Source organism: Stigmatopora argus, chromosome 11 (genome assembly GCF_051989625.1).
Source record: "Stigmatopora argus isolate UIUO_Sarg chromosome 11, RoL_Sarg_1.0, whole genome shotgun sequence".
Lineage (NCBI taxonomy): Eukaryota > Metazoa > Chordata > Actinopteri > Syngnathiformes > Syngnathidae > Stigmatopora > Stigmatopora argus.
This window is the reverse complement of record NC_135397.1, coordinates 8,984,310-9,009,192: the sequence shown is the minus strand read 5'-3', so window position 1 is coordinate 9,009,192 and position 24,883 is coordinate 8,984,310. Positions and strand designations below refer to the sequence as shown.

General features: G+C 39.7%; 2 protein-coding genes across 4 annotated transcripts in view; both read right to left on the bottom strand.

The window, feature by feature from the left end:
• Positions 1 to 4,972, bottom strand: part of inpp5a (inositol polyphosphate-5-phosphatase A) — an 83,046-nt gene extending 78,074 nt beyond the window's left edge. For 2 of the 3 annotated variants that reach the window (XM_077613469.1, XM_077613467.1), the window contains exon 1: positions 4,476 to 4,972. In XM_077613469.1, the coding sequence (XP_077469595.1) occupies positions 4,476 to 4,553 (78 nt within the window). In that variant the 5' untranslated portion in view covers positions 4,554 to 4,972. The remainder of the gene's footprint in view (positions 1 to 4,475) is intronic. The other variant, XM_077613468.1, reaches the window with a different exon arrangement.
• Positions 4,973 to 17,896: 12,924 nt separating this feature from the next.
• On the bottom strand, positions 17,897 to 24,108 carry pwwp2b (PWWP domain containing 2B). The gene is made up of 3 exons (XM_077613674.1): positions 23,683 to 24,108; positions 20,240 to 21,974; positions 17,897 to 19,421 (listed from the first exon to the last, which is right to left on the bottom strand). The coding sequence occupies exons 1-2, from the start codon at positions 23,820 to 23,822 to the stop codon at positions 20,240 to 20,242; spliced, it is 1,875 nt and encodes a 624-aa protein (XP_077469800.1). The 5' UTR covers positions 23,823 to 24,108; the 3' UTR covers positions 17,897 to 19,421.
• Positions 24,109 to 24,883: the final 775 nt, after the last annotated feature.

The following is a 24,883-nucleotide window of genomic DNA, read 5'->3' as shown; positions in this document are numbered from 1 at the left end:
GTCAGGGCTCATTAATTAGATTAATAGTAATTGCTAAATAACCAACCCGCTCATTGTGTGGTTACAAATGAAAAATTAAACTCTGTAAAAAAGTTTTTTATATAACTTGTGCTAACGATACCTCAACAAACTAATATTTTCTAGATACTTCATAACCCAGAGAGCACCATGTATGCCAGACCTTGTAAAAACATTGTCCTGTTTTCTGTCTGGCAGTTTTATGTGAATAAGACAGCTGAAAATAGCCGGAGTTCATTACATCTTCTGTTGCCACACTGCTTCTGTTAAACAGGGAAAGACAGGTGTTTATATCATACTAACATTTTTTTTTTGGCGAGGGCGTCTTGAACAGTTCATGATCAGTTCTACTAGATTTCCACACAAACTACAAATGGACAGTACAGTCTAAATCAGAGGTAGGGAACCTATGGCTCGGGAGCCATATGTGGCTCTTTCTATGGGTGCATATGGCTCTTCCCTAACCTGTGAAGTAAAATATGGAGCTGAGTCCCATGCATAATATAATTGATACTGATTTATTAGCAACAGCATAACAATGTTGTCAAAAGAATTCAGAGACTTTTTGTACTTTAAAAGTGGTGAAATGACAAAAAAAAAATCACACATTTTCATGTATTTTAACTTTTCAATTCTGAGAATGGCTCTCAAGAAATAACATTAGAAAATATGAATTGTTTAGGGCTCTCTCTATCAAAAAGGTTCCCGACCCCTGGTCTAAATACTCTAAATACTAGTGATAAGTGTCAAATGGACCGATTTTTGAAAATACATTTTTGGTCTTGTGTGATAAAAAAAAAAGTTCTGCAATATAGCAGGAAAAACACAAACATCACTCAGTTTGCTACTGTGTGCACTTGCAAGTCCCAAATAACCCCTGAGGTGAACTAACACTTCTGTGACGGAGCGCTGACGGGCAAATGGAAGAACTGGCAAATGGTCAGTGTACTCGTATGTTTGGACAGACCAAGTGTGAAATTTTTGACTTTAGAAACTTTCAATCCATTGATATAGTACATGGGAAAAAGGAGAAATCTATGAATAAATAATGTATTGACTTGCCAGTTTGTTGCCTAACAATGAATCTCCAAAGAAAATTTTCAGGCTTCGGTTCAAGCCGTGCGTTACAGACCAGCAGAGACTATTATTACAGTAGCAAAACTATTAATAGCTTTTTTAACAGGATGTCTTAGACAAAGATATTGTATAGTTACAACAGAAATCTAAAAATAGTCTGTTCAAAATATTGAGAGATAGAAGGTTTACATTGTTTTGAGCTATCCACAGTAAAAATGTTATTGTCAGTGGGGGAATTCCAAGTGATAACCCTCAACAAAGGGCAATGTTGATAAGGCAGTGAAAGGAACCACACGCAGACACATTCTCACGTCCCTTTAAGGCTTAGAAATTGTGAACATTTATAGCAGTAAAATCTATGAGCTGTTACATTAAATTAAAATTTTCTTTCATAATAATAATTTTTTTCATCCTTATTTCTGGTAAAAGTCGGTACACCACGGAGAACACGAAAATAGCATCATCTCATTTTTGTTTCCTGAACTTTTCCCCACTTGCAGTAATCCACTACAACAGCCACATGAATTCAAGTAATTATATGCAGTCGAGTCATAATTTTTGCACTCCTTAGTTAACATTGCTTTAACGTCAAAAGACTTACATTTTGAAGTATGGATTAAAATTTATGATTAACCAATATTAGTAGTATCCTGGTTAATTAGTAATTTTTTGTGAACTCCCCTCAATCTTTTCAGTTTTAAAGCATGACATTGATACTGTACTTCATGACACCTATTCAAAGTTAAAAGGTGAGTCTTACCAACATTCACTATAATAACATTGACAGTATCATGAAGGCAAATGTGTGTGAGACGTTTGAAAGCAAGTGGCTGCACTAAGCCAATGATCGTTTGAGAAGGTGCTACATTCATTATGTGCCTCTCTGCGAGTGAGTGCTCTCCACTGCAGTGTTTTTCTATCGGGGGCCAAAAAAAAAATTACATCATCTCCCTTGGTAACTGTCACATTAAAAAGAGCTATATTTGATTCTGTGTTTGAGAGTTCTAAGTACCCTACAGAGATGAAAGCCAAAACTACATTGGAGGTGGAGTGGAGATACTACATATGATAGAAACAATGATCCTTGCACTATAGCATGTATGATAACTGGAAAACAAAAGAACGAGTGCTGATTTTTATGCCTTACTTATGAAAAAAAAATCACAAAATAATTTTATTCAGCAAGGGAAATTTACTATTGCTTCTGTATATCATTACAGAGAACACACTAATAATACTAATAGTATTAATACTAATTCTAATGATAATATTAAATTAATTTTCAATTGCTTCAAACTGTGAAACATGAAAATTTATTTAAAAAATAAAAATAACTACAAACTCTGGAGGAGAAAGTAAGGGTTCCAACAAGGCACATAAGTTTCACTTCTCCTTTTGACATGTTTTCAAAATGCTGGATTGGGGATATCGTTTTGGATGCAACACAGTAGGCCTTTTCAGAAAGTGTAGTATAATCCTACACTTTACAAGAATATGCAAATGCAGTGATCCATCGGCACTTATATTTTCTCACAAGAAAATTTCTCCTGCAATGCCTTCAAATAGCAGGACTAATTCAGTATATTATATTTTGACCAGCCCAATACCTCTAATACACATTTCATTAAATAATGCACAGAAATAACAAAATTCAAATGGCCACTTAGCTTCCATAATGTGTCTTCGGAATCAGCGTCTCACATGACACTTCTCATGAGCAGACCTAAATTTGGACTCATGTCAACAAAGACTTCATTCAACAGTGACTTAAAGGGTACCAACAAACTCAAAGCTATAAATAGAACCAGAAGAACACGCTCAAAGAACACAAACAAACTCTCATGGACATTTTGGCTGAATCTATTCAAAGTCTAGTGGAGAAACGTCCATGTGACATTCAATGCTCAGTTGAGAATAAGTTTTTTTAGAGAATGAATGGGTAGAACTCTTCCAACATGAAAAAAATGGAGGTGGTTGCACTGCTAACTCAAAACTGAAAGTGTCTCCAAGGGTCATGAAAGTTTGAGAAACTTTGGTGCAATTGGGTTATTAAGCACTAAGTTGAGCAAGAACCAGGTGTCACTCCAAGTTGAAGCAAGATCATTAGGTACCCCTTGCCAACCCTGAGAGAAAGCACTTTAAACATTTCAATAACATTATGTTAGAATTATGTTGCAGTAGAACCAGTAAAATCAAAAGCAACATAATACAGACAGGAAGTGGACTGACATTCAATGTATTCATTCATTCATTTTCTGAACCGCTTTATCCTCATTAGGGCCACAAGGGGTGCTGGAGCCTATCCCAGCTGACTCCGGGCCAGAGGCGGGGGACACCCTGAATTGGTGGCCAGCTGATCGCAGGGCTTCAAAGTATTAATTTATTCTTTTTACCATTTAAGGTAATGGAAATGGAACTACAACCATCATACATGTAACATCTGATAAGGTCTTATCAATAAACTTGTCACAAAGGTCTAAAATAAGAACAAAACACTATCTTAAGTCATTGAATGCCATTGACAATTAATCCTTTTCGACCGGGAAGACAGCAAACGATTTCTGCCAACCCTCTGTGTCAAAATAAATTGGTCGTCTAGTGCAATCAATGGCTGCAGTAAGAAATGAGGACTCCCATGACTAGAAACTTACTGTTTTGCCTGTTACATTATGTAAATTCCATTGTGTATTATTTTGCCATGTTGTTTTTGGAGGTGGTTCACAAGGTCAAAGAAAAAGTCAAATCTGTGAATACTTTAATTGTGAACTCTTTTAAGCCTTTTGGTAAGTTTCTTGTATAAGGAATTTGCAGCATTAAGTTTTATGGGATTTTGGAAAGTTTATTTATTAAATTAGTCATTGCCACTGTTTCACTGCAATGCTAATTCTCAAAACAGAACAAGAAGTCATAATCCCACCAGAAATGTTAAGAGGCAAATAAATATAAGGAGGTTTAGCGACCACATAGGATAAATCGATGACACTTGTATGAGAGTTTGTGTATTTAAAAAAAAACATTGGCATTGGTTGATGAGGATTTGTTTGGGTTGGCGACTAGACAACAACGTGGGAAGTGTGTTTATCGTTGTCATCTCCTTTTTCACTGCCATCTTAATGATTTATACGCATACTCATGCATCAGACGAGAAAGTGGGCCATTGCAACAGACAACAGGAAACAGCATCGGGAGCAAGTGAGTGTCTTTAAGACTATCGGTGACATCCTCGTGTGTTTATGCGCGAGTGTTGCGCCTTACGCGCGCGAGTCGTGACAAACTGACGAGTAAACGCGTCCAAAAATGAACGTGTTTGACTACGTAGAGCAAACGACAGCGCGTACAATGGGTGAAAAGGGGGCGAAGCCAAGAACGGAGGAACTCACATCCTCGAACAAGGATCCAACGTTGGCTGTCACCAGCAGTATTCCCGTGCCCTGCGCTGTTGTCATCTTCCCAGCCATGATTCTCTCTCGCAGGTGTGTCGAGGACTGGATGGCGAACTTCACAGAAAACAAACAAAACAGCGATCGCAGGCCAATGTCTCGGGAAGCTGCTTTAAAACACGGGGAGTTCGCGTCTGAAGCTGAGGTGGCTCGGCTGGAGCATTTTTTCAGGGAAGACCGTACATCTACGAGGAGTTGCTTTGCAGTATACAAGGTCCGCTGGCGATGGGGGTTAGCGTGCAGCTTCCTGCGCTACTCTCCCGGCTCCATCGTCAAAGTTTCCGTTTTAATCCACAGCGAGAGCCTGTGTGGCCGCTTTCATTTCAGGGATGGGGTTTTCCTACCTTCCAAAAGCGTAAAAGTGTCCCTCGTGAAGCAGGACCCTAAGCAGGACCATTGCCTTCAGTGTTCAAACACGATAGGTTGGAGTCCCGCAACGCTGTGACGTCATTGTACCAATCGGAAACACGGAGCTCTCTTAAAGGGCCAGCGCACTATAAACACAGCTGTTGCCTTGCGCCTCTTCTCTGCTTTATGGAGATCGCTGGCATGATGATCATTAGGGAGGGGCAATATATTCATTCATTCCTTTTCCCAACCGTCCATCCCAATAACTATGGGCAAGGCTGGGGACACCCCGGCCAGCCAATCGCAGGGCACAAGGTGACGGACAACCATTCATACTCATACCTAGAGTCAAATTTTAGAGTGAGCAACCAGCCCTACTATGCATGTGGGAGGAAACCAGAGTACCTCGATTAAACCCATCATATTCTTGAACGTGATGGGGAATTAACCTCTCGATACAAAAAAATTAATCACTAAAATTGGAAAATATTTTAATAGTATATGTTTTTGCTTTCAAGTAAGAAAGTTGATTAAAATACATAGAAAAATACATCATAACAATAAATAAAGGGTGCGCTGAAATAAACCACCATTCACACTCAGACTCAAACCTACAGATAATTTAGTGTTCAACCAGCTCTACCGTGCATGTTTTTGGGATGTGGGAGAAAACTATCACTGTGCAATGCAAAGGTAGCATAATAACTTGTTGATGTTTCCCCCTTTCAATTGGAAAATTCTTGCTTTTACACAGAGCCAACCATTGAGTCACTGAGATTTTGGAAAATGAAATACTAGCCATATGAGTCCCGTCACGTCTCACGTGCAAAACTCAACATGTGGCGTCATTTAAAGATAATCAGACATGCCTTCCAAGCTGAAATCATCAGAGCTCCCCTGGTGATTCTAAGGAAGCCTAAGACCAAAAATAGGCCTCTTCAGTTTAAGGTAGCAGGAGGTCAGCCGCTTAGGGCAGGGATATGACACACAGGATAAGAGCACAATGAGCTCCTGATGAGGACAGATGAGGCAAACAGAAACATTGAACTTTCTTTATTGATCAAGTCACGTAAAGTCAACACATGTATTCTGGTCACCGCTCATGCATGCAGTGGAATGTGATGGGCAAACATTAATAGGAACATTTTTACTTGGATGATGTTCGTGAATTATACATCAGATCAGATCCAGCAGTGTTGTAGGATGGCTCATGAATTTCTTAGTGTGTGTATCAAAGAGATGTAGCCGAGCGATTACTGCCGGATCATATGCTCACTCCATTTGACGTTGGAATATGGGTCTGCGCTTACAATGAAAATAACATTAAAGGTGTCTTTTGAATGGATTTGTGTGGCTACCCATGGTGAATTTTATTTCAACGGGATGAAAATAGCTTCCAAAATAATGCAAATAGACAAAAGCCGTTCAATATGTGTACACTAGGCCATCGACCTTAAAAAAGATAAAATAAGGAAGCTTATCATTATTTTTCTTTTAACCAGCTGTTTAGTTGCTTCACGATATCTCTGTATCTCATTTTTTTACCAGAAATTAATCAAGGTGTTTCCTAAGGCTTTCATCATAAATGTTTTAATACCAGCCCATTTCCATGGTCACACTTATGAAAGTCTATCAACTTTAAATATACAGTTCGGCAGCACACCCTATAATTTTGCTCTATAGAGCTTACCCAACGACTTTGCCGGTAACAACAGAAGTATGCTTTCACCATTTCCATTTCTTCTAATTAAACAGCTTGAAGGCAACCCAAGTGGAAATAGTCCTATAAATAACAAGACAAATATGTGTGGATGTCTGTGCACACAGATAACAGCAGAGACCGTGTGTTCCTTAACGGTCAGTAAATACTACACCATTACTTGGAGGCAGGATATCCCAGAGGGAAATGTTAGGACGGTGTGTTCATGTTTGATTGTGTGGGAGTTTATGTGTGTGTGTAGCTTGTGTGCTATTGGGAAAAAAGGCATATCTCTTTCTGTCTCTCTCTCATACATACACGCAGCAAAAGCTCCACCCTCTGCACTCTGGGAAATGGAAAAAAATGCGTAGGAATTCCAGACAGCAAGCAACTGTGCACTTTGACCCCAGTGTCACCACTACTTAAAATCACTTGGCTAAAAATAGGAAAACCTGGAAATAATCTGGCATCCAAATGTTTCCAAGCAAGCATGGACTCAACAGCAAAATGAGTATGTTTCCCTACTCAGGGAGGATTTATATAGACCTGATGTACTGAACAAATACTTTCACTGGTGAGAGGAGAACTGAACTGGGAATTGTCTCATAGCACTCCCATACTGAAATGTGCTCATAATTGCAAACATAAGAGCAAAACAATTGCGCATTCTGCCTTTTTCAGTGGCAGATTATTTCAACAGTTTATGGGCTATATAGTTTTTGTCACAGTTGCCAAAAGAAATGTAATCAAATTTCTATTGAGCTTCTCCAAACCATGAACAAAACCCCAAATCTTAGAATATCCATTACCATCAATGGCAGAGTTAAATGGGTGGGCCCACAATGGGTTAAGTTACTTAGTCTTGTAAAAATGTGTTTACATTTTTTAAATCAACTAACATGCCCATTTAAGTGCTTTAGCCTGAAAGTATTTTACACCAAGATTCTAATGGCCTATGTGACTGAAATAGTACCAGTTTTGAACTACTTTAGACCTAAAATATACAGAACGGGGACATGATATTGCACCCTCCCTGCAGAGTCTTCAAGGTCACAAAAGTTCCCAAGCTGTGGGCATCACTCGATTTCATGTGCCCTCCTATTTCTGTTGGGTCAGTTCCCAAAGATAGTCTTTTCTGCTTTGATTGGATCCTCAAATTGCTGGCATATTTCTCCACCACTCTTGCAGCCAGCAAGTGAATCCCACTGCGATGAGGCCTATTTTGGAGATTCCACTGGGTGCTTTATAATGTTGCCCTGACTCATTTATCCTCCCTTACCAATTAATTTGGAGCATATTGTTCCTTTTGGTACAAAGGTCAGGTTTTTTCTTTAAGAGTTTGGCAGTGACCCATTTTACGCTGAGGGAGATAACAAGGATTTTCTGTCTTTGACTCATAGTTTATCATTTTACCCTGATCAAATTCTTTGAAAACACCATTCTTTCAGTGAAGCGTGATGTTGGCAACATCATCTTTTGAGGCGGTTTGTTTTTTGGTTGTTTTTTTTTCAGTTGTAACTGGGGCGTTTGCAGAGGAAAAAACTGGTAGAGGGAAAACTGATTTGATACATCACACCCCAACGTGAACATTTCCATGAGGCTGGCCTTCATTTTGTCTCGATGTGTCTCATTTAATCGCCTGTTCATTTAAAGCATAATTGGCAAAAGGCAGTAATCAACCCTGTGAGCCAGCGTGCAATTTGAGGTTTGTACTAAATATAAATTGAGATGATTAGGCCCTTTTTTATCTTCATGTCAAACAGAGAGCTCCCGAAGGTGCTGAAAACAGGCCGGAGTGTATCTAGGAAACGTCTGGTGCCAGAATAAAAAACAACACCGACTCTGTACTTCTGTCCGTACCCGTTTGTAAATGTCTGAACAGAGAAGGGATTTAATTGGCATCAACTGGTGCCAGTCCCAACCTGACCAAAAATAACAACATCATTCCACCTAGGGCTTAGGATATGTTTACTTAAAGAATCATAATGGAATCTTCATTTCCAATGTGTTTATATATATTTCAGCTCACGTCAGTGTGGAAACGGTCTCCTAGTAATGCTTAGTTTTTGTTACAAAACACACATAAAGCATAAAACAATCTTCTTTCAAGTCAAGTAAAACATGTCCCTTGTAATTATACATTCATAGGGATGACTGAAAATTGGCAAAATACTTAAAATCCCAGACTTTCATCTGCAAATGTTTCCAGATATTTGTAGTCCTCCATTAAACCATGTTTTTCATCGGAATAGGACATTTACAAACTTCTGTAACAATGGATAATGTTTGCCTATTTTCTCAGGTGTACTTCACCAGTGATTTGCAATTAAACTCACAATTGGAATAGTACACACGTTTGTGTCTGTGTGTGAGTGTGTGTGTGCGTGACTGTGTGTGAATGTGTGTGTGTGTGTGTTTGTGTGTGTTTGTGTGTGTGAGTGTGTGTGTGAGTGTGTGTGTGAGTGTGTGTGTGAGTGTGTGGTTGAGTGTGTTTGTGTGTGTGAGTGTGTTTGTGTGTGTGAGTGTGTGTGTGCGTGAGTGAGTGTGTGAGTGAGTGAGTGAGTGAGTGTGTGTGTGTTTGTGTGTGTGAGTGAGTTTGTGTGTGTGCGTGAGTGAGTGTGTGAGTGAGTGAGTGAGTGAGTGAGTGAGTGTGTGTGTGTGTGTGTGTGTGAGTGAGTGTGTGTGTGTGAGTGTGTGAGTGAGTGTGTGTGAGTGTGTGTGTGTGTGTGTGTGTGTGTGTGTGTGTGTGTGTGTGTGTGTGTGTGTGTGAGAGAGAGTGTGTGTGTTTTTTATTCATGGAATGTTACTGCTTATCTCAGAATGTAGTCTCTAAGGCATTCTTGCAGTATTGCTTTGTTTCCAGTAGAGGACAGCAGAGTTGAACTTGTTGCAGTTTGTTTGCAGCGCCTATGTATTTAGGTTTTTCTACATATTATTATCTTTATGTTTGAAAGTTGACTGTTGGAAAGGGTAGAAAAAATATATATGAAACGGTCTATACACATCATAAAGATATGAATTAAAAACAATATGAATGTGATGTCCCTTATTAAATAAACCAAACTCAAATCAAACTCAAAGATCCCATTTTATTTTACGTGGTGGGCACAGTATTTTATGCAAAGTGTCATTTTTAGTGAACACCTATAAATCTTTACGTGACATTCACAAATTCTTGATTTGACCGCATCTTTAAAGGCATAATTTTCCATATTAAATATATACTTGCCTGTGCAATGCTGGATGTATGTCAATAAATGTTGTGGAATTGTTCATGAAATTGAGTTGTTTTTAAGAACGGACCTAGGAATGGTTTAATTAAGACATATTTTAAAATCATAACTCGAATTCCTCCAGTCTAGCTGTACCCCTGAATGGCTTCTTCTGCACAGGTCCTCCTTCAATACCATCTTGATCATAATTAAAGCTTCAAACGGTCGGCTAACTCATAACATCAGTTATTCCACTAGGTGACGGTATTGGATTAATTTTCCTCTTGCTAATTGCCATTTGCACAAATTTATCTAAGCATCACTAGGCTGGTTATTTTATCTGTAAAGCCTCAATAAAGTCAAATTATTATTGTGCCTTCTAATTTACATTTCGGATCAATCACTTATTAGTAATATTACACTACTTTGTTCCCTATGATCAAGCTACAACAAGTAGTAGGCCTAGGGGCAATAGATAATAAACATAAATATTATTGAATTCAGGATGAAATTCACAGTATCCCAGCTGAGATGTTGCAGATGTCAATGAGGAATCTCAAAACTACAGTTGAAGAATGCATTTGGCCAGGAAACATGATCAGGATTAAAAACAAAAATATATATTAAAGAGTAGGCATAAAAATCAGCATCTTATATACCAGAACATGTGAAACCATGGGGGTGGGAGTGAGAACCCAAAACGTATCCTGCTGAAGGTCCAATAAAGGCTTGGACCAGCACTAGTTGTGTCTAATGGCAGCAGTGTTCTCTGGCCCATTAAACAGTCCAGATGAGCCAGCATGATAACACATGAGTGACAGCTCTGCAGCAGCTGTGTGCTTCTGCCCATAGTTGGCTGGCATAGGCTGCAGCACCCCCCACGTCCCTTGCGAGGATAAGCCTTTTGGAAAATGAATGAATATATAAAGCATGCTTTTATCTTTATTTGTTTTCAAATGACACATTTTAAAGTGGCAAATACACTGGCACCACACAAACTGCTTTTTGGGGGCTGTCATAAAGCATCAACCAGTAGGAAAATTGAAATACGTATGTAATTATGAAATCTAAAAAAAAAAAGTCCATGAAGTAGTGTGCAAGGTCTTTATACAGCTTGCTTTGCATTTAAACAGGTGCAGCTTTTGAGTACAAAATGCGTCACACACAAGCCTACTGACTCATCATTTCCTCTGAATGCCAAATGCACTGGTTTGCCTCAATATTGTAATCTTTGATAAACACTCTTTCACAGAGCTGTGGCCAGCATTCTTACTCGTGTAACGTGGAATTCATTAGTTTTGTTTGCATTCATTAATAAACATCGGCTCACATATTTACAGTTCATGTTTATTTTACGAACCGTCATCATTTTGTTTCAAGTTTATGAGAGTCAGCAACGAGATTGTTTTACGATTGTCTAAATGCATCCACCAGAGGCTGTTACAGCTCTGTGGGAGTCTTTCCCGTAAATGGACAATGTCTTTGCCTAATTGCAAACATAGAATGCTCCTGCCCTCCACGTACACAGAATCTATCCATTCATTTCAAACTCTTAAAGAAAGCTGTCACTATTTAATTGAACACAGATTTATCCAACCCCACAGAGGACTTGTCCCTAAGGCTCCCAAAAACCTACAAATAAGTTCAATAGTAAAATGCAGATACCATCAAATGATTCTAAACACACAAACACACCCACACACATATTTTGTATCACTCATAAAATGAGTGATGAATAGAAAATTGTAAGATTCCACAATAAAATATCAGCATTTTAGTGGATTAAATTTGGCACAAAGGGTGCAAAGAAAAAAAGACCATTTATTTTTTCCATCTTTAGAGGAAGAAAATGTAGGCCGGACCAAAGAATAAAACAAGCATCACCGTGCACTTTGGAAATGAAGGCAATATATAGTATTATGAATACTCTGTTGGGGCATTTCTCTAGGGATATTGCAGTGGCCTCCAGAGGCCTTAACAGTCTCCACTTATTATCATTCTCCTGTGGAGCAACATCTGATGGCGATCTACCCTACAAGGCGAAAGAATGTCAAATATGAGGGTGGGCAGGAATTGCAAAAAGTGAGCTTCTCCTTCTTTTGCTTGACTAAATGGACACATTCACTGTGCATAGCTGTGTGAGTTGAAGGATGAAAACAAAAACCCGCATGCTCCAGCACACAAAGGACACACATAGTGAAATATTGACAAATGAACAGTTCCCAAGCCTCGGGAGGTGGAAGCTGTGCTAGCTCAGCTGCTCCTGACTTAGACCCAGCAAGTAAACCCATTCGTGGAACAACAACTCCTGCCCAAATCTGTTTTCTTTTCTTTCTGTAATACGAGCAAAAATCATTTGCTTAGGATTTGCTTTGAATTCCTTAGCTAATGTTTCAACTGAAAACAACAAAATGCCAATTTGAAAATGCCTACACAGTTGAACACTGTCATTGCAAGGCAAACATTGTAGACACACTAACTGAAGGAGAAAATTTACAATATAGAGATACCATATGAAAAACATGTTTTGATAAAAACGGTACCCTTCCTACAGTCCTGAAACATATTTGACACACCGACATCACAGGTGCTGCTGGTGTTTAAACTTAACAATAACAATCTGGATGGTTCATTTCCTCTTTTTCCCAATGGAACCAAAATTTACACCACTTCAGTTGGACTGTTTTTGTTCATTTAAAAGTATAATGTTCAGGTAACAATATTTTCATAATTGTATATGAAGAGAATGTCCAATGACTTAAAGCCAATATCTAACACAATATACAAACATATTATCTCTACTTTGTGTGAAAAATGCATGCCGACACCATTTCCCCCAAATTTCTTGCGGCATGGCTTATCAATAAAATGATGTCTTCAAATCCAGTTTATCTTAAAATGATAGCCACAGATGACGCAGAATAAAGATGGAATGTTTTTGTGTTTTCACTATTTCAAATAGCTAAAGCAAATTGAGTGTTCCCAAACTATCATGGCTGTGATTTATTTCAGTTTGCTGAGTTGAATAAGTAAATTGGATCCAGATAGCAATTTCCTGCTGCCACTATGTAAAACAGCGATGGCAGATGGTGGTAGAATGTTTTTGGGGTACGAGGTATCGCCTCATTGCACCAGACTGGAATCACATTTTATTACATCAGTGGATGAAATCTTGAATCTGATGATTCACGTTAAGTTCGTTAGGCATGTATTGTGTGATGGCATAAAATGTAAAGTATGTACAAACCTGAATGTGACTCGAATGAGGCAAATTCAATTTTGGCCTCACTGTCAGCCCAGAGTGCACCCACCCCATTATGAGCAGGCATTAATCCACTAGATCCTGTTAACTTCACACACATGCATCCCTTATGCCTCCTCCCAATTCCTTATGAAGTAACTAGATTACAGTCCATTTGGTGGTGAAAGTTTCTGAAGCTTTTATAAGTTCCAAGATTGAATCATAGTTGTGATGCAATGTTAAAAGTCCAGGATTAGTGAGACATAGGTGGTGGTTATGAAATCATGCTGTGCAGAGCAAAGTTCGCCGATTGGATGAGCATTGCGACAAGCCTGCATCCACACACAACTAATACATTTTGCACGATTCATTTCTAGAAGAAAAAAATATTGCAAGACCTTTGGGAATGTGTAGTCGTTCAAAATGAGATTCCAGAAGCTACATGAGATACAAGCAACAAAAAAGAAGTCTCAAAATACCTGAAGAAAACAACAGAAAAAACAAGTGCAGCAAGCACTATAGTTTCTCAACCAAAGTTAAAACTATCAATGTCAGAAATCCCACAACTAGTGCTGGGCAAAAGATGCTGCTTTTTTAAAATGTAGCTACAAATGAATTATATCATCTAGTGTAAACACGTTCAACTCTACCCCTGTCTCTACACATCCCTACGTGATTGAACAAAGATGTGTTATTTTTAGGTCATAATAATTCTAGGACCAAATGACCGACTTTAAACAATTTCCAAATCATAGGCACTCTAGTTGGTCATATATTCATGTAAAAATCCACACAATGAGCCAGATTAAATATGTGCCAGAAGTCATCTCCACAATGTAAACAACACCTTCAAACTCATTAACATTTAATCCATGGCAACCTGTTACACTACTGATACAGCTCTCTTGAGAAATATTAAATTTGCCCAAACACTTCAAAGGGAGCTGTAAGGGAAATTCAAAATCATTGAAGGCTATCTTTTGCTTGATTGTGGATTTGGAAGAAAAAAACATCTCCAGTATGATGACAATTCAGGAACTCTATAAGAGAAGCAAACAAGAATTTGGGGAAATAGAAACACACACAATCAGAAAACTGAAACAAAACCACTTGTGTTACATTCCTTGGCATCAACCACTGATTCGGCATACTGCCTGCACATTCCTTGTAAATAAAATGCATTTTCCAAGAAGTTACCCTCTGTGTTACTGCATGTTATATGCCTCCACAAGGAAGCCCATCCCCCTTTAGGCCTCACAGAAGTGAGAGCAGGCAGGCTGGTGAGGTTGGGGGCAGGGCGATTCTCTTTAGGGTCTCCAGAGCCCACTGACAGCTGCTCAAGGAGGCCTGAGGCTGCAGCTTGCTGGGCCGAGGCACAACCACATCCTGAGGGAGGACTCATGCATGCTCACGGCCACATTCATAGCAAAGCAATTGAAATGAAGGCATCAGCAATGTTGACTCAATCTGTCCACAAAAGGAAATATTTGAGGAGTCACCAAAGGGAGGAGAATCACTAGATAAACACTCTTTAAAGGTTTTCTGGAGCATTGTGACTAGAGGTCGGTTCTTGTAGGAGTCCATTCTCATGATAGAGACCACACGCCTTACTAATGGTCCGTCGTCTACTGTAAATTGTCCGAAGTCAAATTCTTGAAAAATGCATCACGTCTACTCGATTTGTTCCCAAAAGATCACAAGTTTATAGGAAAAAAAAGTCAGAGATGAAAAATATTACACAATAGCATAACGCAAAATAGATTGTCTACTTTTAAATACTAGTAATACGAATGCTTTCATTGTAATACAAGTCTTTGCCAAATTTGGTGTTACTATGTTAAATCCTTCAAAAATGTGGGTTACAGTTGCAATCAGAATAATAACAAAGAACAAACAAAGCAATTGAACATGCTTATAGTATAAGAATTACTGTTCAGCAAGGCTGGTAAATTTTGTCTAGCACATTCCATAAGAATGCATGACACACATGAGGGAAATTGAATTATTGGCTGCCTGCTTTAGTATTCTGACCTCTAACCCGTATTTACAAAATAGGTCAATAAGACAGTCATTAACAGGATGCTAACAAGTCAATAAGCACATGATGTAGGAAGAGGAAGTAGCAAGATAGTTTTACTGTTAGATACAGTATCAATTCTAAAAGGTTAATTTTCCAAATCTGCACACTTGCTATATATATTTTTACGAATTTAGTATTTGTGGTCTTACATTTTGTATTTTCTGTATTGAGAGAAGCTTCTATTTCTTCCTATCTGTTGTAAAATGGCAAAAAAAGGAAATTCTGATTCTGACCAGGGATGTCAGGCGTGTGAGGCATTCCACCATCAGGGAGCTTTCTAGATATGTACTAGAATTTATATACTAGGTGTACTATAACCCTCCTTTTTAGTGTTTTGTTTCGGGTATCTCACATGAGGCCATCAGCATTCGATAGTTGAGCTTTGTAGTTCTTGTATGTACATCATTCCTTTGCCAAAAGTATTTCCACACCTTTAATATGAGCATATGTTACATCAGATCATCTATCGTGTCTAATTTAAGGATGCAGCCATGTCTTGAATATTATCCAAGGTTTGTTTCCTCGCTTTTGCCTTTCAGACTTTTCTTGCTGCAATCTTTACATACAGGATGGGCTTCCACTGAAATTAATTATTGCCACAGCTTGCATAGAGGCATATCATTAGCCGTAATTGCGCATGGCATCCCTCTGCCATTTGCCTCGGCTGTTTGTCCCAGATTTATGCTGTGCTCATCTGTGAAGGAGTGACTGCAATTCTCATGGAGGGAATATAGCACAGGATCGGATCTGTCTTCAAGTGTGTGCTGCTATAAGACAGGATTACTGCGTTTATGTACGTATAAGCATACTCATATGTTTTCAGTAAAAACAGGGTAGGAGCAGCTTTTTAGAAAATGGAAAAACCGGTTCGTTCCTGCTGAATCATGATCCGTGGCTTTTTAAATTCCAAACGGTAAACATTGTGGCTGTAGTACATTAACACAGCACCTGTACGGAAATAGCGCTGTGCCAGGAAGTAAAGCCTTAACATTAAAATGACCCTGAAATGTTCTCGGTAGCTACATTATTTAAACGGAAATTAGACTCTACAATAATGATGTGGTTGGTGGCTTTTTATTACTCATTTTGAAAGAATTCTAGTAATCAACAAGCATTCTCACAGCTCAAATATATTATTAAAGATGAATTCCTGACATTAGCGAAGCAGACTTAAAAAAAAAAAAAGAATAACAAAGAGCCCCAGCTATAACAGCTATTTCTTTGCAGGAATTTTATCCCCAGCTATGAATATAATCTAATCTATCAATCTCAGTGTGTCAGACAGAGATGGAATGTTTGCCTCAAATCCCACAGGGAATAAACTGCAGCTGCCATTTTGCTCTTAAACATTGGGCAAATTAAGAGAACGAAAATGGAAAGTGATTAGTTGCTCGTTGCTCACCATCACTGCTGTTCCAAGTGTGCAAAGTCTCAATGCACTTCACACATTTCAATGAGTGGAACTGCAGCTCGTCTCTCTGCTCTACTATGCCCCCCTTTCACCTGCACAGGGTTTCCTAAACCAATCAACCTACTCAGAAAGCGAGGCATTGCCTGGGGGAGGCTTGGCACAAATGCTGCAACTAAAACATACAGACAAAATAAAAAAGGAGCCCAAATTGAGGTTTTCTTTTCAATGTAGACATCTTAATGCACTGTAAGTGCAGTTGCTAGTTTATTCTAATCAAAAGCTACCCTCATGCGACTAACGAGACAAATTTGCTGTGGCGTCAGATGAAAATAGACTTGAATCGAAATCTTTTGTGTCGTAGCCAGAGAAGGTCCTATAGTGATTGAATCTCTAAAGCTAAATACTAAACCCATAATCTGAAACTTTGCTCTGTTTCAAAATGTAATTGCTTCAAGCTTTTGGGCCCATATAACAAAACTGGTAGCAGTCTTCCTGTTTTCCTACTAATGGGGACATTAGTGGATGTAATAAAACGCTAAAATCACTCAATGCTTGCTAAGGAGACATTGCGCCTGCAGAAAGAAAGTGTTGTGAAATATGTGACAAGAGACGGAGTCAGATACGAAATAAGAGTAGGCATGCAAAGAGGCCTTTTTGTACAGCTGAAATGTTGCAAAATGTGGATATCAAGTGATAGCAGGACAGAGGCATGAGGCACAGCTCACCTTGAATAGTACGTCCACTGAGCTACCACTGTGCAAACAGATCTTATGAAACCTGAAGACCACAACTATTTGTGGCGTAGCTGGGAAAGGCCTGGAGGAAGGCTGATGGAAGATGAGAAAAAAAGACAGTGCCTCAAGCAAAAATGAACAAAAATGCAGTCCAAATTCTGTGCTGCAAATATAATCGATAGGTCTTCATTAGAAATTTGTGCCCAACGGTCATTGATGTTTCACATCAACAAACAAAAATGGTACTCCTGTTTAAACATTTTTAAATTTAAAGTGAACCAAGAGTATTGTGCATAACTCTGTGTACTACGATTCGATGAACTTGAAATCAGATTTTTTTTAAATCTTAATCTGTTTTGGCCATCACCCCTGCATGGGAAGTTCCTAGTATAACCAGAAATGTTAATTCAGATGTTATGCTCACAAAAACAAGTCTAATTTTGTTTTATGGCTACACTTAAATCCCAAAGCCAGTCTGTTAGCATTGTAAGAAACTGCCAGGCACTAGTAAAATATACCTGTTTAACACAAAATGATATATTTTTTTGCATTTAAACAAATGTTTTCCCATGAAAAGCAAGTTTATACCAAATGTTAACAAAGCGATGATATAGCCACACCAAGCCACAAAAGCACTGATATTGCTTGTATATTTTATTTTATGCACTGTACATGTACAAAAAAAGAAGACAAAGTAGCCAATAACATTGACCAATATGGGCAACAGTTGATAGCCATGTTGCACATACATGGGCCACGTTTCCCCTCTCAGGCATACATACATTTATATCTTGTGTAAGGCTGCCTGGAAAACTAGCCGGGCTTGATGGCAGTCAAAGCACAGAGCATCACAATGGTGGTTGTCTGCTCCCCTTAAAAAGAAATAGAAAAAAACTTCCCTCGTTGGCAATCAATGAACCGTTTTTCCGCTTTGATCACAGCTAAGCTTTTGGAGCAAAGCGGAAATTAGAAAGACTGTGTGCAGTTTTAGGGACTGTGCTTAACAGCAGCCCTCTCTGCTTTACTCTGCCCCCTCCCTTACTCAAACAATGCTAATTTCAACACTACGGACAGATGAATTCACAGTTTTCTTACAGCATGTTATTCTAGCCTTCCCAAATTCAATCATAAAGCTTTTACTGTTACTGCATAGGGAGTGTTGACACATACAGTATTTTACCCATGTCTGTCCAGTGGAAATGTCACGTCTGGATTGTTGTAGTGTGTGTGGTAGATGAGCAAACAATACAGTGTACACAACCATCCAAAAACAGGAAAAACTGTTGATGAGACTACAATAAAGATTTTTCCTCCCCTATCTCCAAGGCCATGGATAGTCAACCACAAATATTTCCTAACGCCCCTGCTGCCTATCAAGGCTGTAACTCACAATAGCGTTTCAAACCGTGAGCTTACAGCAGGCCACCAAGGTACAGATAAAGTGCTTTTTTTCTTAATGCTTTAAATAATTACAAGGGATGGAAACATTTTCAAGGAAAGCAAGGAGGGCTTGACACATAAAGTTCGAAGTGAAATGTAAGGGTGACATAAAAAGGATGACCGTCAGTATAAACATGCACTAATCCAAGTAATGTCGGATGGAACACTGGTCACTTGAGAGTAAGAACAGGTAAAACTGTCACAGGCGTGAAGCTGTTCACATTTTGAAGATGTTAGGTTGTAGAAAAGGAAAAACAAAAAAAGGGATAAGACTTTCTGAACCCTTCCTTCCGTTAAATTTCCTAGTATTAACGGCGGGTGGGCGGCGCTCAAAGGTGAGTCATGACAGCAGCACACTGGGATGTTTTTTTCCAGATAGAAAGATGGATTTTGAAAATATAACATAATAAATACATTCTGGTTCTTGTTATGCCGCTCCTTGTTCGATTGAAATAGGGGAGGGGAGTTTGGGGGGGGCAGGTAATTGTCTCAACAGACCATGAGGTTGCATGGCCCTGATTTGCTCCCATGTCCTGAACATCCCTCCATCTTGGCAGCCATTTTACAACAGCCTTGTGAAAAATAACTGAAAGAAGGGGGTGGGGGAAACAGCATATAAATAGTCGCCGAGGCAACCGCACATACTCCCTCCTGGGTCTTGATGACAGGGTCTGAGAATTCACAAAAAAACCTCAGAGACCTCCCGTCAGCGCTCAGCCTCCTGCGCAAGATGGAAACAAGAACAATCACAAAGTCAAGACAGTGAGCAAACAAGGCAGGTTTAATATTTACAACAATGATGTCAAAGACTGCAGACTAGATCTGCAAAGGAAATAATAGCTTCGCATATACTGGCCTTTTAGATGTCGCAGAATAAGACAAGAAAAAACAAGAAGTTACAATGAAGGAACAGCGTAGGTCATTACTAAGAAGTTAAGAGTTAATGGTTGAAAGGACTGGTTTACTTTCAACTACTACTTGAAGTGAGTTTTGAAGGTTTGTAATGTGGGACAGTCCCTGATAACGAGTGGAAGACTGTTCCAGATCCTACTGACTTTTACAGAAAGAGCATTTTGTCCAAACACTAACGCCAGCACAATGCCTCACAGTTCTAAGATCAAGGGTTCAGTACTGTACTCAATTTTCTTCCCACACACACCCCAAAAAGGAACGCTAGGTTGATTGAATACTCTAAATTCTCCGACAGTATGATTACAAGTCTGCAAGGTTGTTTGCATATTTTTGCTCTACGATTGGCTGATAACCAGTTCAGGGTGTACTCTTCCACCTGCCCTTTGTCACCTGGAATAGGCTCCAGCACTCCTAATACTCTCGTAAGGATAATATATTAAACAAATATATGAACGTATTATTAACGCCTGACACTACCGACCAGTTTCATTAGAATGGTCTTTTTGCAAAAAGTTCAGTTCTATATGTTTATAAAAAATAATAATTTCTTGTCAATAATTTTGCACTAAAAATACAAGCATTAGTTTATTCAACCAGCTTTATAAACTCAGCGTATTGTCAACTAACCTATGTATCGCTGTGAGAAAGTAGCGATGTAATCTCTGGGCTCATGTGTCCAACAGCCTTGGCTGCCTCCAAGATGGCTCTCCGGTACATCCCTTTCTTTTTGCGGTTAAAACGGGACCTGAAGAACTCTCTGAAAGGTGAAAGTTTGGCAACAGAGAGCTGAGATGTGGTAGGGGAACCAAACCAGGCCACCTTTGCCTGGGGCCACTGAGCCTCACAGGTGGCAGTCTCCTCTTTGCGGGTGCCACTGATGCTGAGGACACGGGCCGGCCACCAAGGGAAGCCATGGATTTTGCCCCACACTATGTCTCCCACAGCCACAGCGTGACCTTCTTCTGTCACACATTTGGTCATGCTGCGAGTGTGTAGCCGCACAGTGATTGGGGGCACCGTCTTGCAATCGTCCCGTGAAGGTATAGAAGACGAAGTTACAGAAAGGTCTTCACCGGGGGCCAAATCGCAGAGCTCGGGTGACGTGCCATCAGAACTGAAGGATTTGGACTCGTCCAGGCTGTCACTGCTGCAAACCGACAAGCTGGAGGAATCTGCTTTTCGCTTGCGGAAATTGATGAGAAGGGTTAGGTCGTTGTGGCCACGCTCCGCTTCCTCCCCAGAACTTCCGGACCACAACTCCATAGCGTTCTTGCCTTCGCCCGAGTCCTCAGAGTGGGTGAGGCAGGGTCCGGGTGCCCTTGGACTTCGCCTCCTTGCATTTCCTACAAGTTCCGCCTCGTACTCAACCATGCGCTCATCGTGCTCCCCCCTCTTTGGGTGTCTCAGGAGGATATTTGGAGACGGTATATCCTGACACACGGTGGTGAACGGCCTTGTCAGTTTGAGTTTGGGAATAGATACAGTAAGACCAGACCGTCGAGCATCTAAAATGTGTCTTTGCTCCTTCGTAGCATTAGAAGGTATCTTGCCGTTCTCTGTCAAGCCATTATGCGTTAGCTGCTTTGGACAGAATGGTTTTATTGAACCGTGGACTCGTGAAGGGATCTTCATTACCTCCCCTTTGCCCTGTGGTGTGCTGTATGAAATCTTTATGACAGGACTGTGGGGGATAACGTCACTTCCAGGGAACTTTTCCCCTTCCGCTTCACTCCTTTTGTCTTTCCTGAGGCGCTTGCTGTCAATGCTGGTGCCATTTTCCCGTCTTTTATTGTCCTTGGCTACAACTCCATCAGTTTTCTTTGAGAGCTTATTAGGTGTGTCTTTGTCATCTCCGTCATCGTCACTATGTAGTGTGTTTTCTTTTCTGGAGTTTTTTGCATTGTTTAAACCATCTTTGCTGTCCTCCTCACTATTCACGGTGTTTTTACACTTTTCACAAAGTACCTGCCGTGGCCGCAAACGGATAGTACTCATCGTCATGCGACCAGGCTCTCGTGTCCGCCTCTTCTTTCTTTTGATGGGCCTCGGAGGGGGCTGTGGTACCCATTGGCTGTAGCTGTGACGTACCCATAAAGGCTGGGGGAATGGTGCTCCTTCAAAATAAGGAGGGTATGGCGTCTGCCCAGCTGGCACTGGAGTGGGAATAGGGCAAAGTGGAGGTGCAGTAGCTATACTACTGCTTTTGGAGAGAGTGTTTTCATCCTTTGGTCTTTGTGATTCCAGGCTGGGAGAGTTGGAATCCTGCTCTTCACCTTGAACATCTGGCATTTCACATGTTGTATTAGATACCACAAAGTCGACTGGTTTTCTTGTGAATTCAGGTAAACAGAACAGCCCGGTCCTGAAATGATGAACAGAAGGGGTGGGGGGAAGAAACGACAATCAATCACCACTGCAGCAGCATATCACAATAAATTATATTCAAATATTCCAAATACATGGTTCCTTTGTGAGTTTTAACAAGCAATTAAATACATATACAATTAGCTGGTTCTAGATCTTTTCCCCCCATTTGTTTAACTTTGAGTGGACAAACTGTGGGATGCTTCTATTTTAGATTGAAAATTAATGATTTATGGGAGTTCGGTCACAAACGTGTAATATGGTAATATGAATATGCAATAAAAGAAGGTTGTCAATCTTATCTAAAAAACCCAAAAGCCTTTGAGATAGCTGTTATTTCGGTCACTTTCATTACAGAACAAAGGATAGTAAAGGGACGCCACGGATGCTCTTTATCCCTAAATCTCGTGAATGCAAAAAATAATTCCATGAATCACTTGGGATTCTGAGCTATACTCTTGATAAGGAGTCAGGGGATGTTTTTTTCTGTTCTAAATTACTTACACAACCCCTCTTCTACTTTGGTGTTATATGTGGTAATTCATTAGCGTACGATTAGGGAGCTGATCAGCCCCTGGAGAAAAAACATTCACTGCTGAAGCCAAGTCTCTTGATGCTTTCGCCTCCATTGATATGACACTAAGGAACCAGAAAAGTCATTGGCTTTTACAGAGACTTTACAGCACACTCTCCTTGCCTGTGACAGAGATCCAGGGGGGCTGGTCAAGCATAATACAAGGATATAATAATTAATACAATGTATGTTCATATAATATACCGTGTAAGTAAAGGTTTAAAGAAAGACAAGGTGAAATAGTCTTTGTGAAATTAACAACAACGTATGTTATTAGGACAGAGTCAATAGTTTGTGACCTTACGATGAGGCCTATTTGACTGAAGGGTCACATTAAAAGCAATCTAAGCAGACACTTGAGTGGAATTCTGTTCTATTAATAGTAAAAAGTCAGAAGCTTTGGGAAAAAGGTGCCCAACGTTTACAAGAGGGCTTACAAGTGACATACACAGACAGGCAAAGAAGACATTATTACACATTGATACATGCCTACAATGTAGGCCTTTATGGCCCCTCTTTCTCAGGTGGACTGTCACAGAGAAGCCAGTGTTTTTGGAAATCATCTAAAGTCAAACTGTAATCAACCATGTTCACGTTAAATCATAATACGACTCTAGCTATAGAATGAACAAAAATATGGCTAATTACCTGCCCTGCTAAAACCCCTGTTTATGTCAAGAGACAACACTTTAGACGATCATTCACATTAAATGAAGGCACGTTTTAACACGTCATAGTTACTGAATGCCGTAAAGTCAATTCTTTATTTTCCCCAGAATACGTGGGATCTGATCTATATGATTAGGGCTAACAATAAGCTATGGATGAACCTACTGACATTAGCTATTGTTCATCTTAACTCATTCTCCATCTCAGAATATTGGCCGCCCACCTTGACATACATGACAGCCATGGGGTGAAATGACGCGATTAACTATGTTATTAAAAGCAATTATGAAAACATGGTTGTTAGCTCTGATGCTAACAAGCTATCTGCCCTGTCAGCTACAATAACCCACAAGCCTTTCGTATCGCGGCCCGGGCTGCTAACTAGCTAGCGTTACTAGTTAGCATCTAAGTCAAATTAATTTGAGCCATGAATGATCAAGTGAAGCAAATAAATGACACTCACTTTTTGTTGCAATCAAGTAATATCCCCGTGTAGCTCCTTTCTCGGTAGGTCAGCGTCACCAATAGCGTATCGTTAACTATTTGATCGATAGTGACAGGTAGCCGAGAGCCGGCCAGCAGCTCCTCGGCCGCAGCCTCCATGTTTCCCGTGGTGAGGTGTCCGACTTGGCGGTGCTCGACCCGGGCTAAGGGAGCCACCGTCGTGTCGGTTAAAGCTCCGTCTCCCCTGCGCTATTGAAGCAGGAGGCTACAGCGGGGCATAAAATGACGCCATCACCCCTACCAAGTCAATTACACAAGTACTGCCACCGCTGACATCACACTGCCTGAGCAAGCAGGAGAAGCAACAATCTCTCAAGACAAGGCCTTCCCTTTCGCTGCCTCACTTTGACTTGAAAGTCATGATTGGCAACCCTTCGCCTCGAAAATGTCGGGCTTTTTATGCTATATTCGTTTGCACAATCATTGAAATGAAGATTCGCTGGAGTAAATAAAATACACTGTGCAAAAACAACACTAGCATTTGTTTTTGTTTTTTTGCAATACCAATCACAATTTGATCTAAAATCACCTTTTATTGTGTGTTTTGGAAGGTTCATTTTATAAAGTCACACACTGGAGTTAAATTGAATTTATTTTGCTCTGGATTAAAAATCACAATGTGTTATGCCCTCTGATCTGCAGTAAATGTTAAATACGTATTGCCATTTTAGTTAATGCATTTGTTAAATGTACAGCAGTCACTTGTAAAGAGATTTGTAGTTGGCTACAAAGTTTTGGTTATTCATTATTATTATTTTCATTGGTAATTGATATTTAATATGATTATTTGGCTAGTATACTGTATATCTAATGATCAAAAAATAATTTTCATAATTTCTACCCCTACATGCAATTTCCTAAATGTTATGAAGAAAAAGGAGTCAAAGCCATTAAATTAATATCTAATAATACCAACTTGCTTATACTAATGAAATCAGTCAAACCACCTCCACATCTTGAAGTACCACTGCTGCAATGCTCAACAGCTGCAGCATCTTTTATTCTGTATTACCATGGCCCCCATGCTGCCATTTTAAATCTTTCTCAGCTGATGTAGAAAGGCCTTTTAAAGGTAGATTCTATGCCATGATTAATTTTGGAGTGATTCCCAACCAGGATGCCATCTCACACTCATAAGCCATGATAAATTATTTGTGGTT

Bases quoted from the DNA above. Each gene is read 5' to 3' on its own strand.
- pwwp2b (XM_077613674.1), bottom strand. From the start codon at position 23,822: ATGGAGGCTGCGGCCGAGGAGCTGCTGGCCGGCTCTCGGCTACCTGTC. The intron at 21,975-23,682 runs GTGAGTGTCATT...TCATCATTTCAG, and splicing joins TTACTTGATTGCAACAAAAA to GACCGGGCTGTTCTGTTTAC.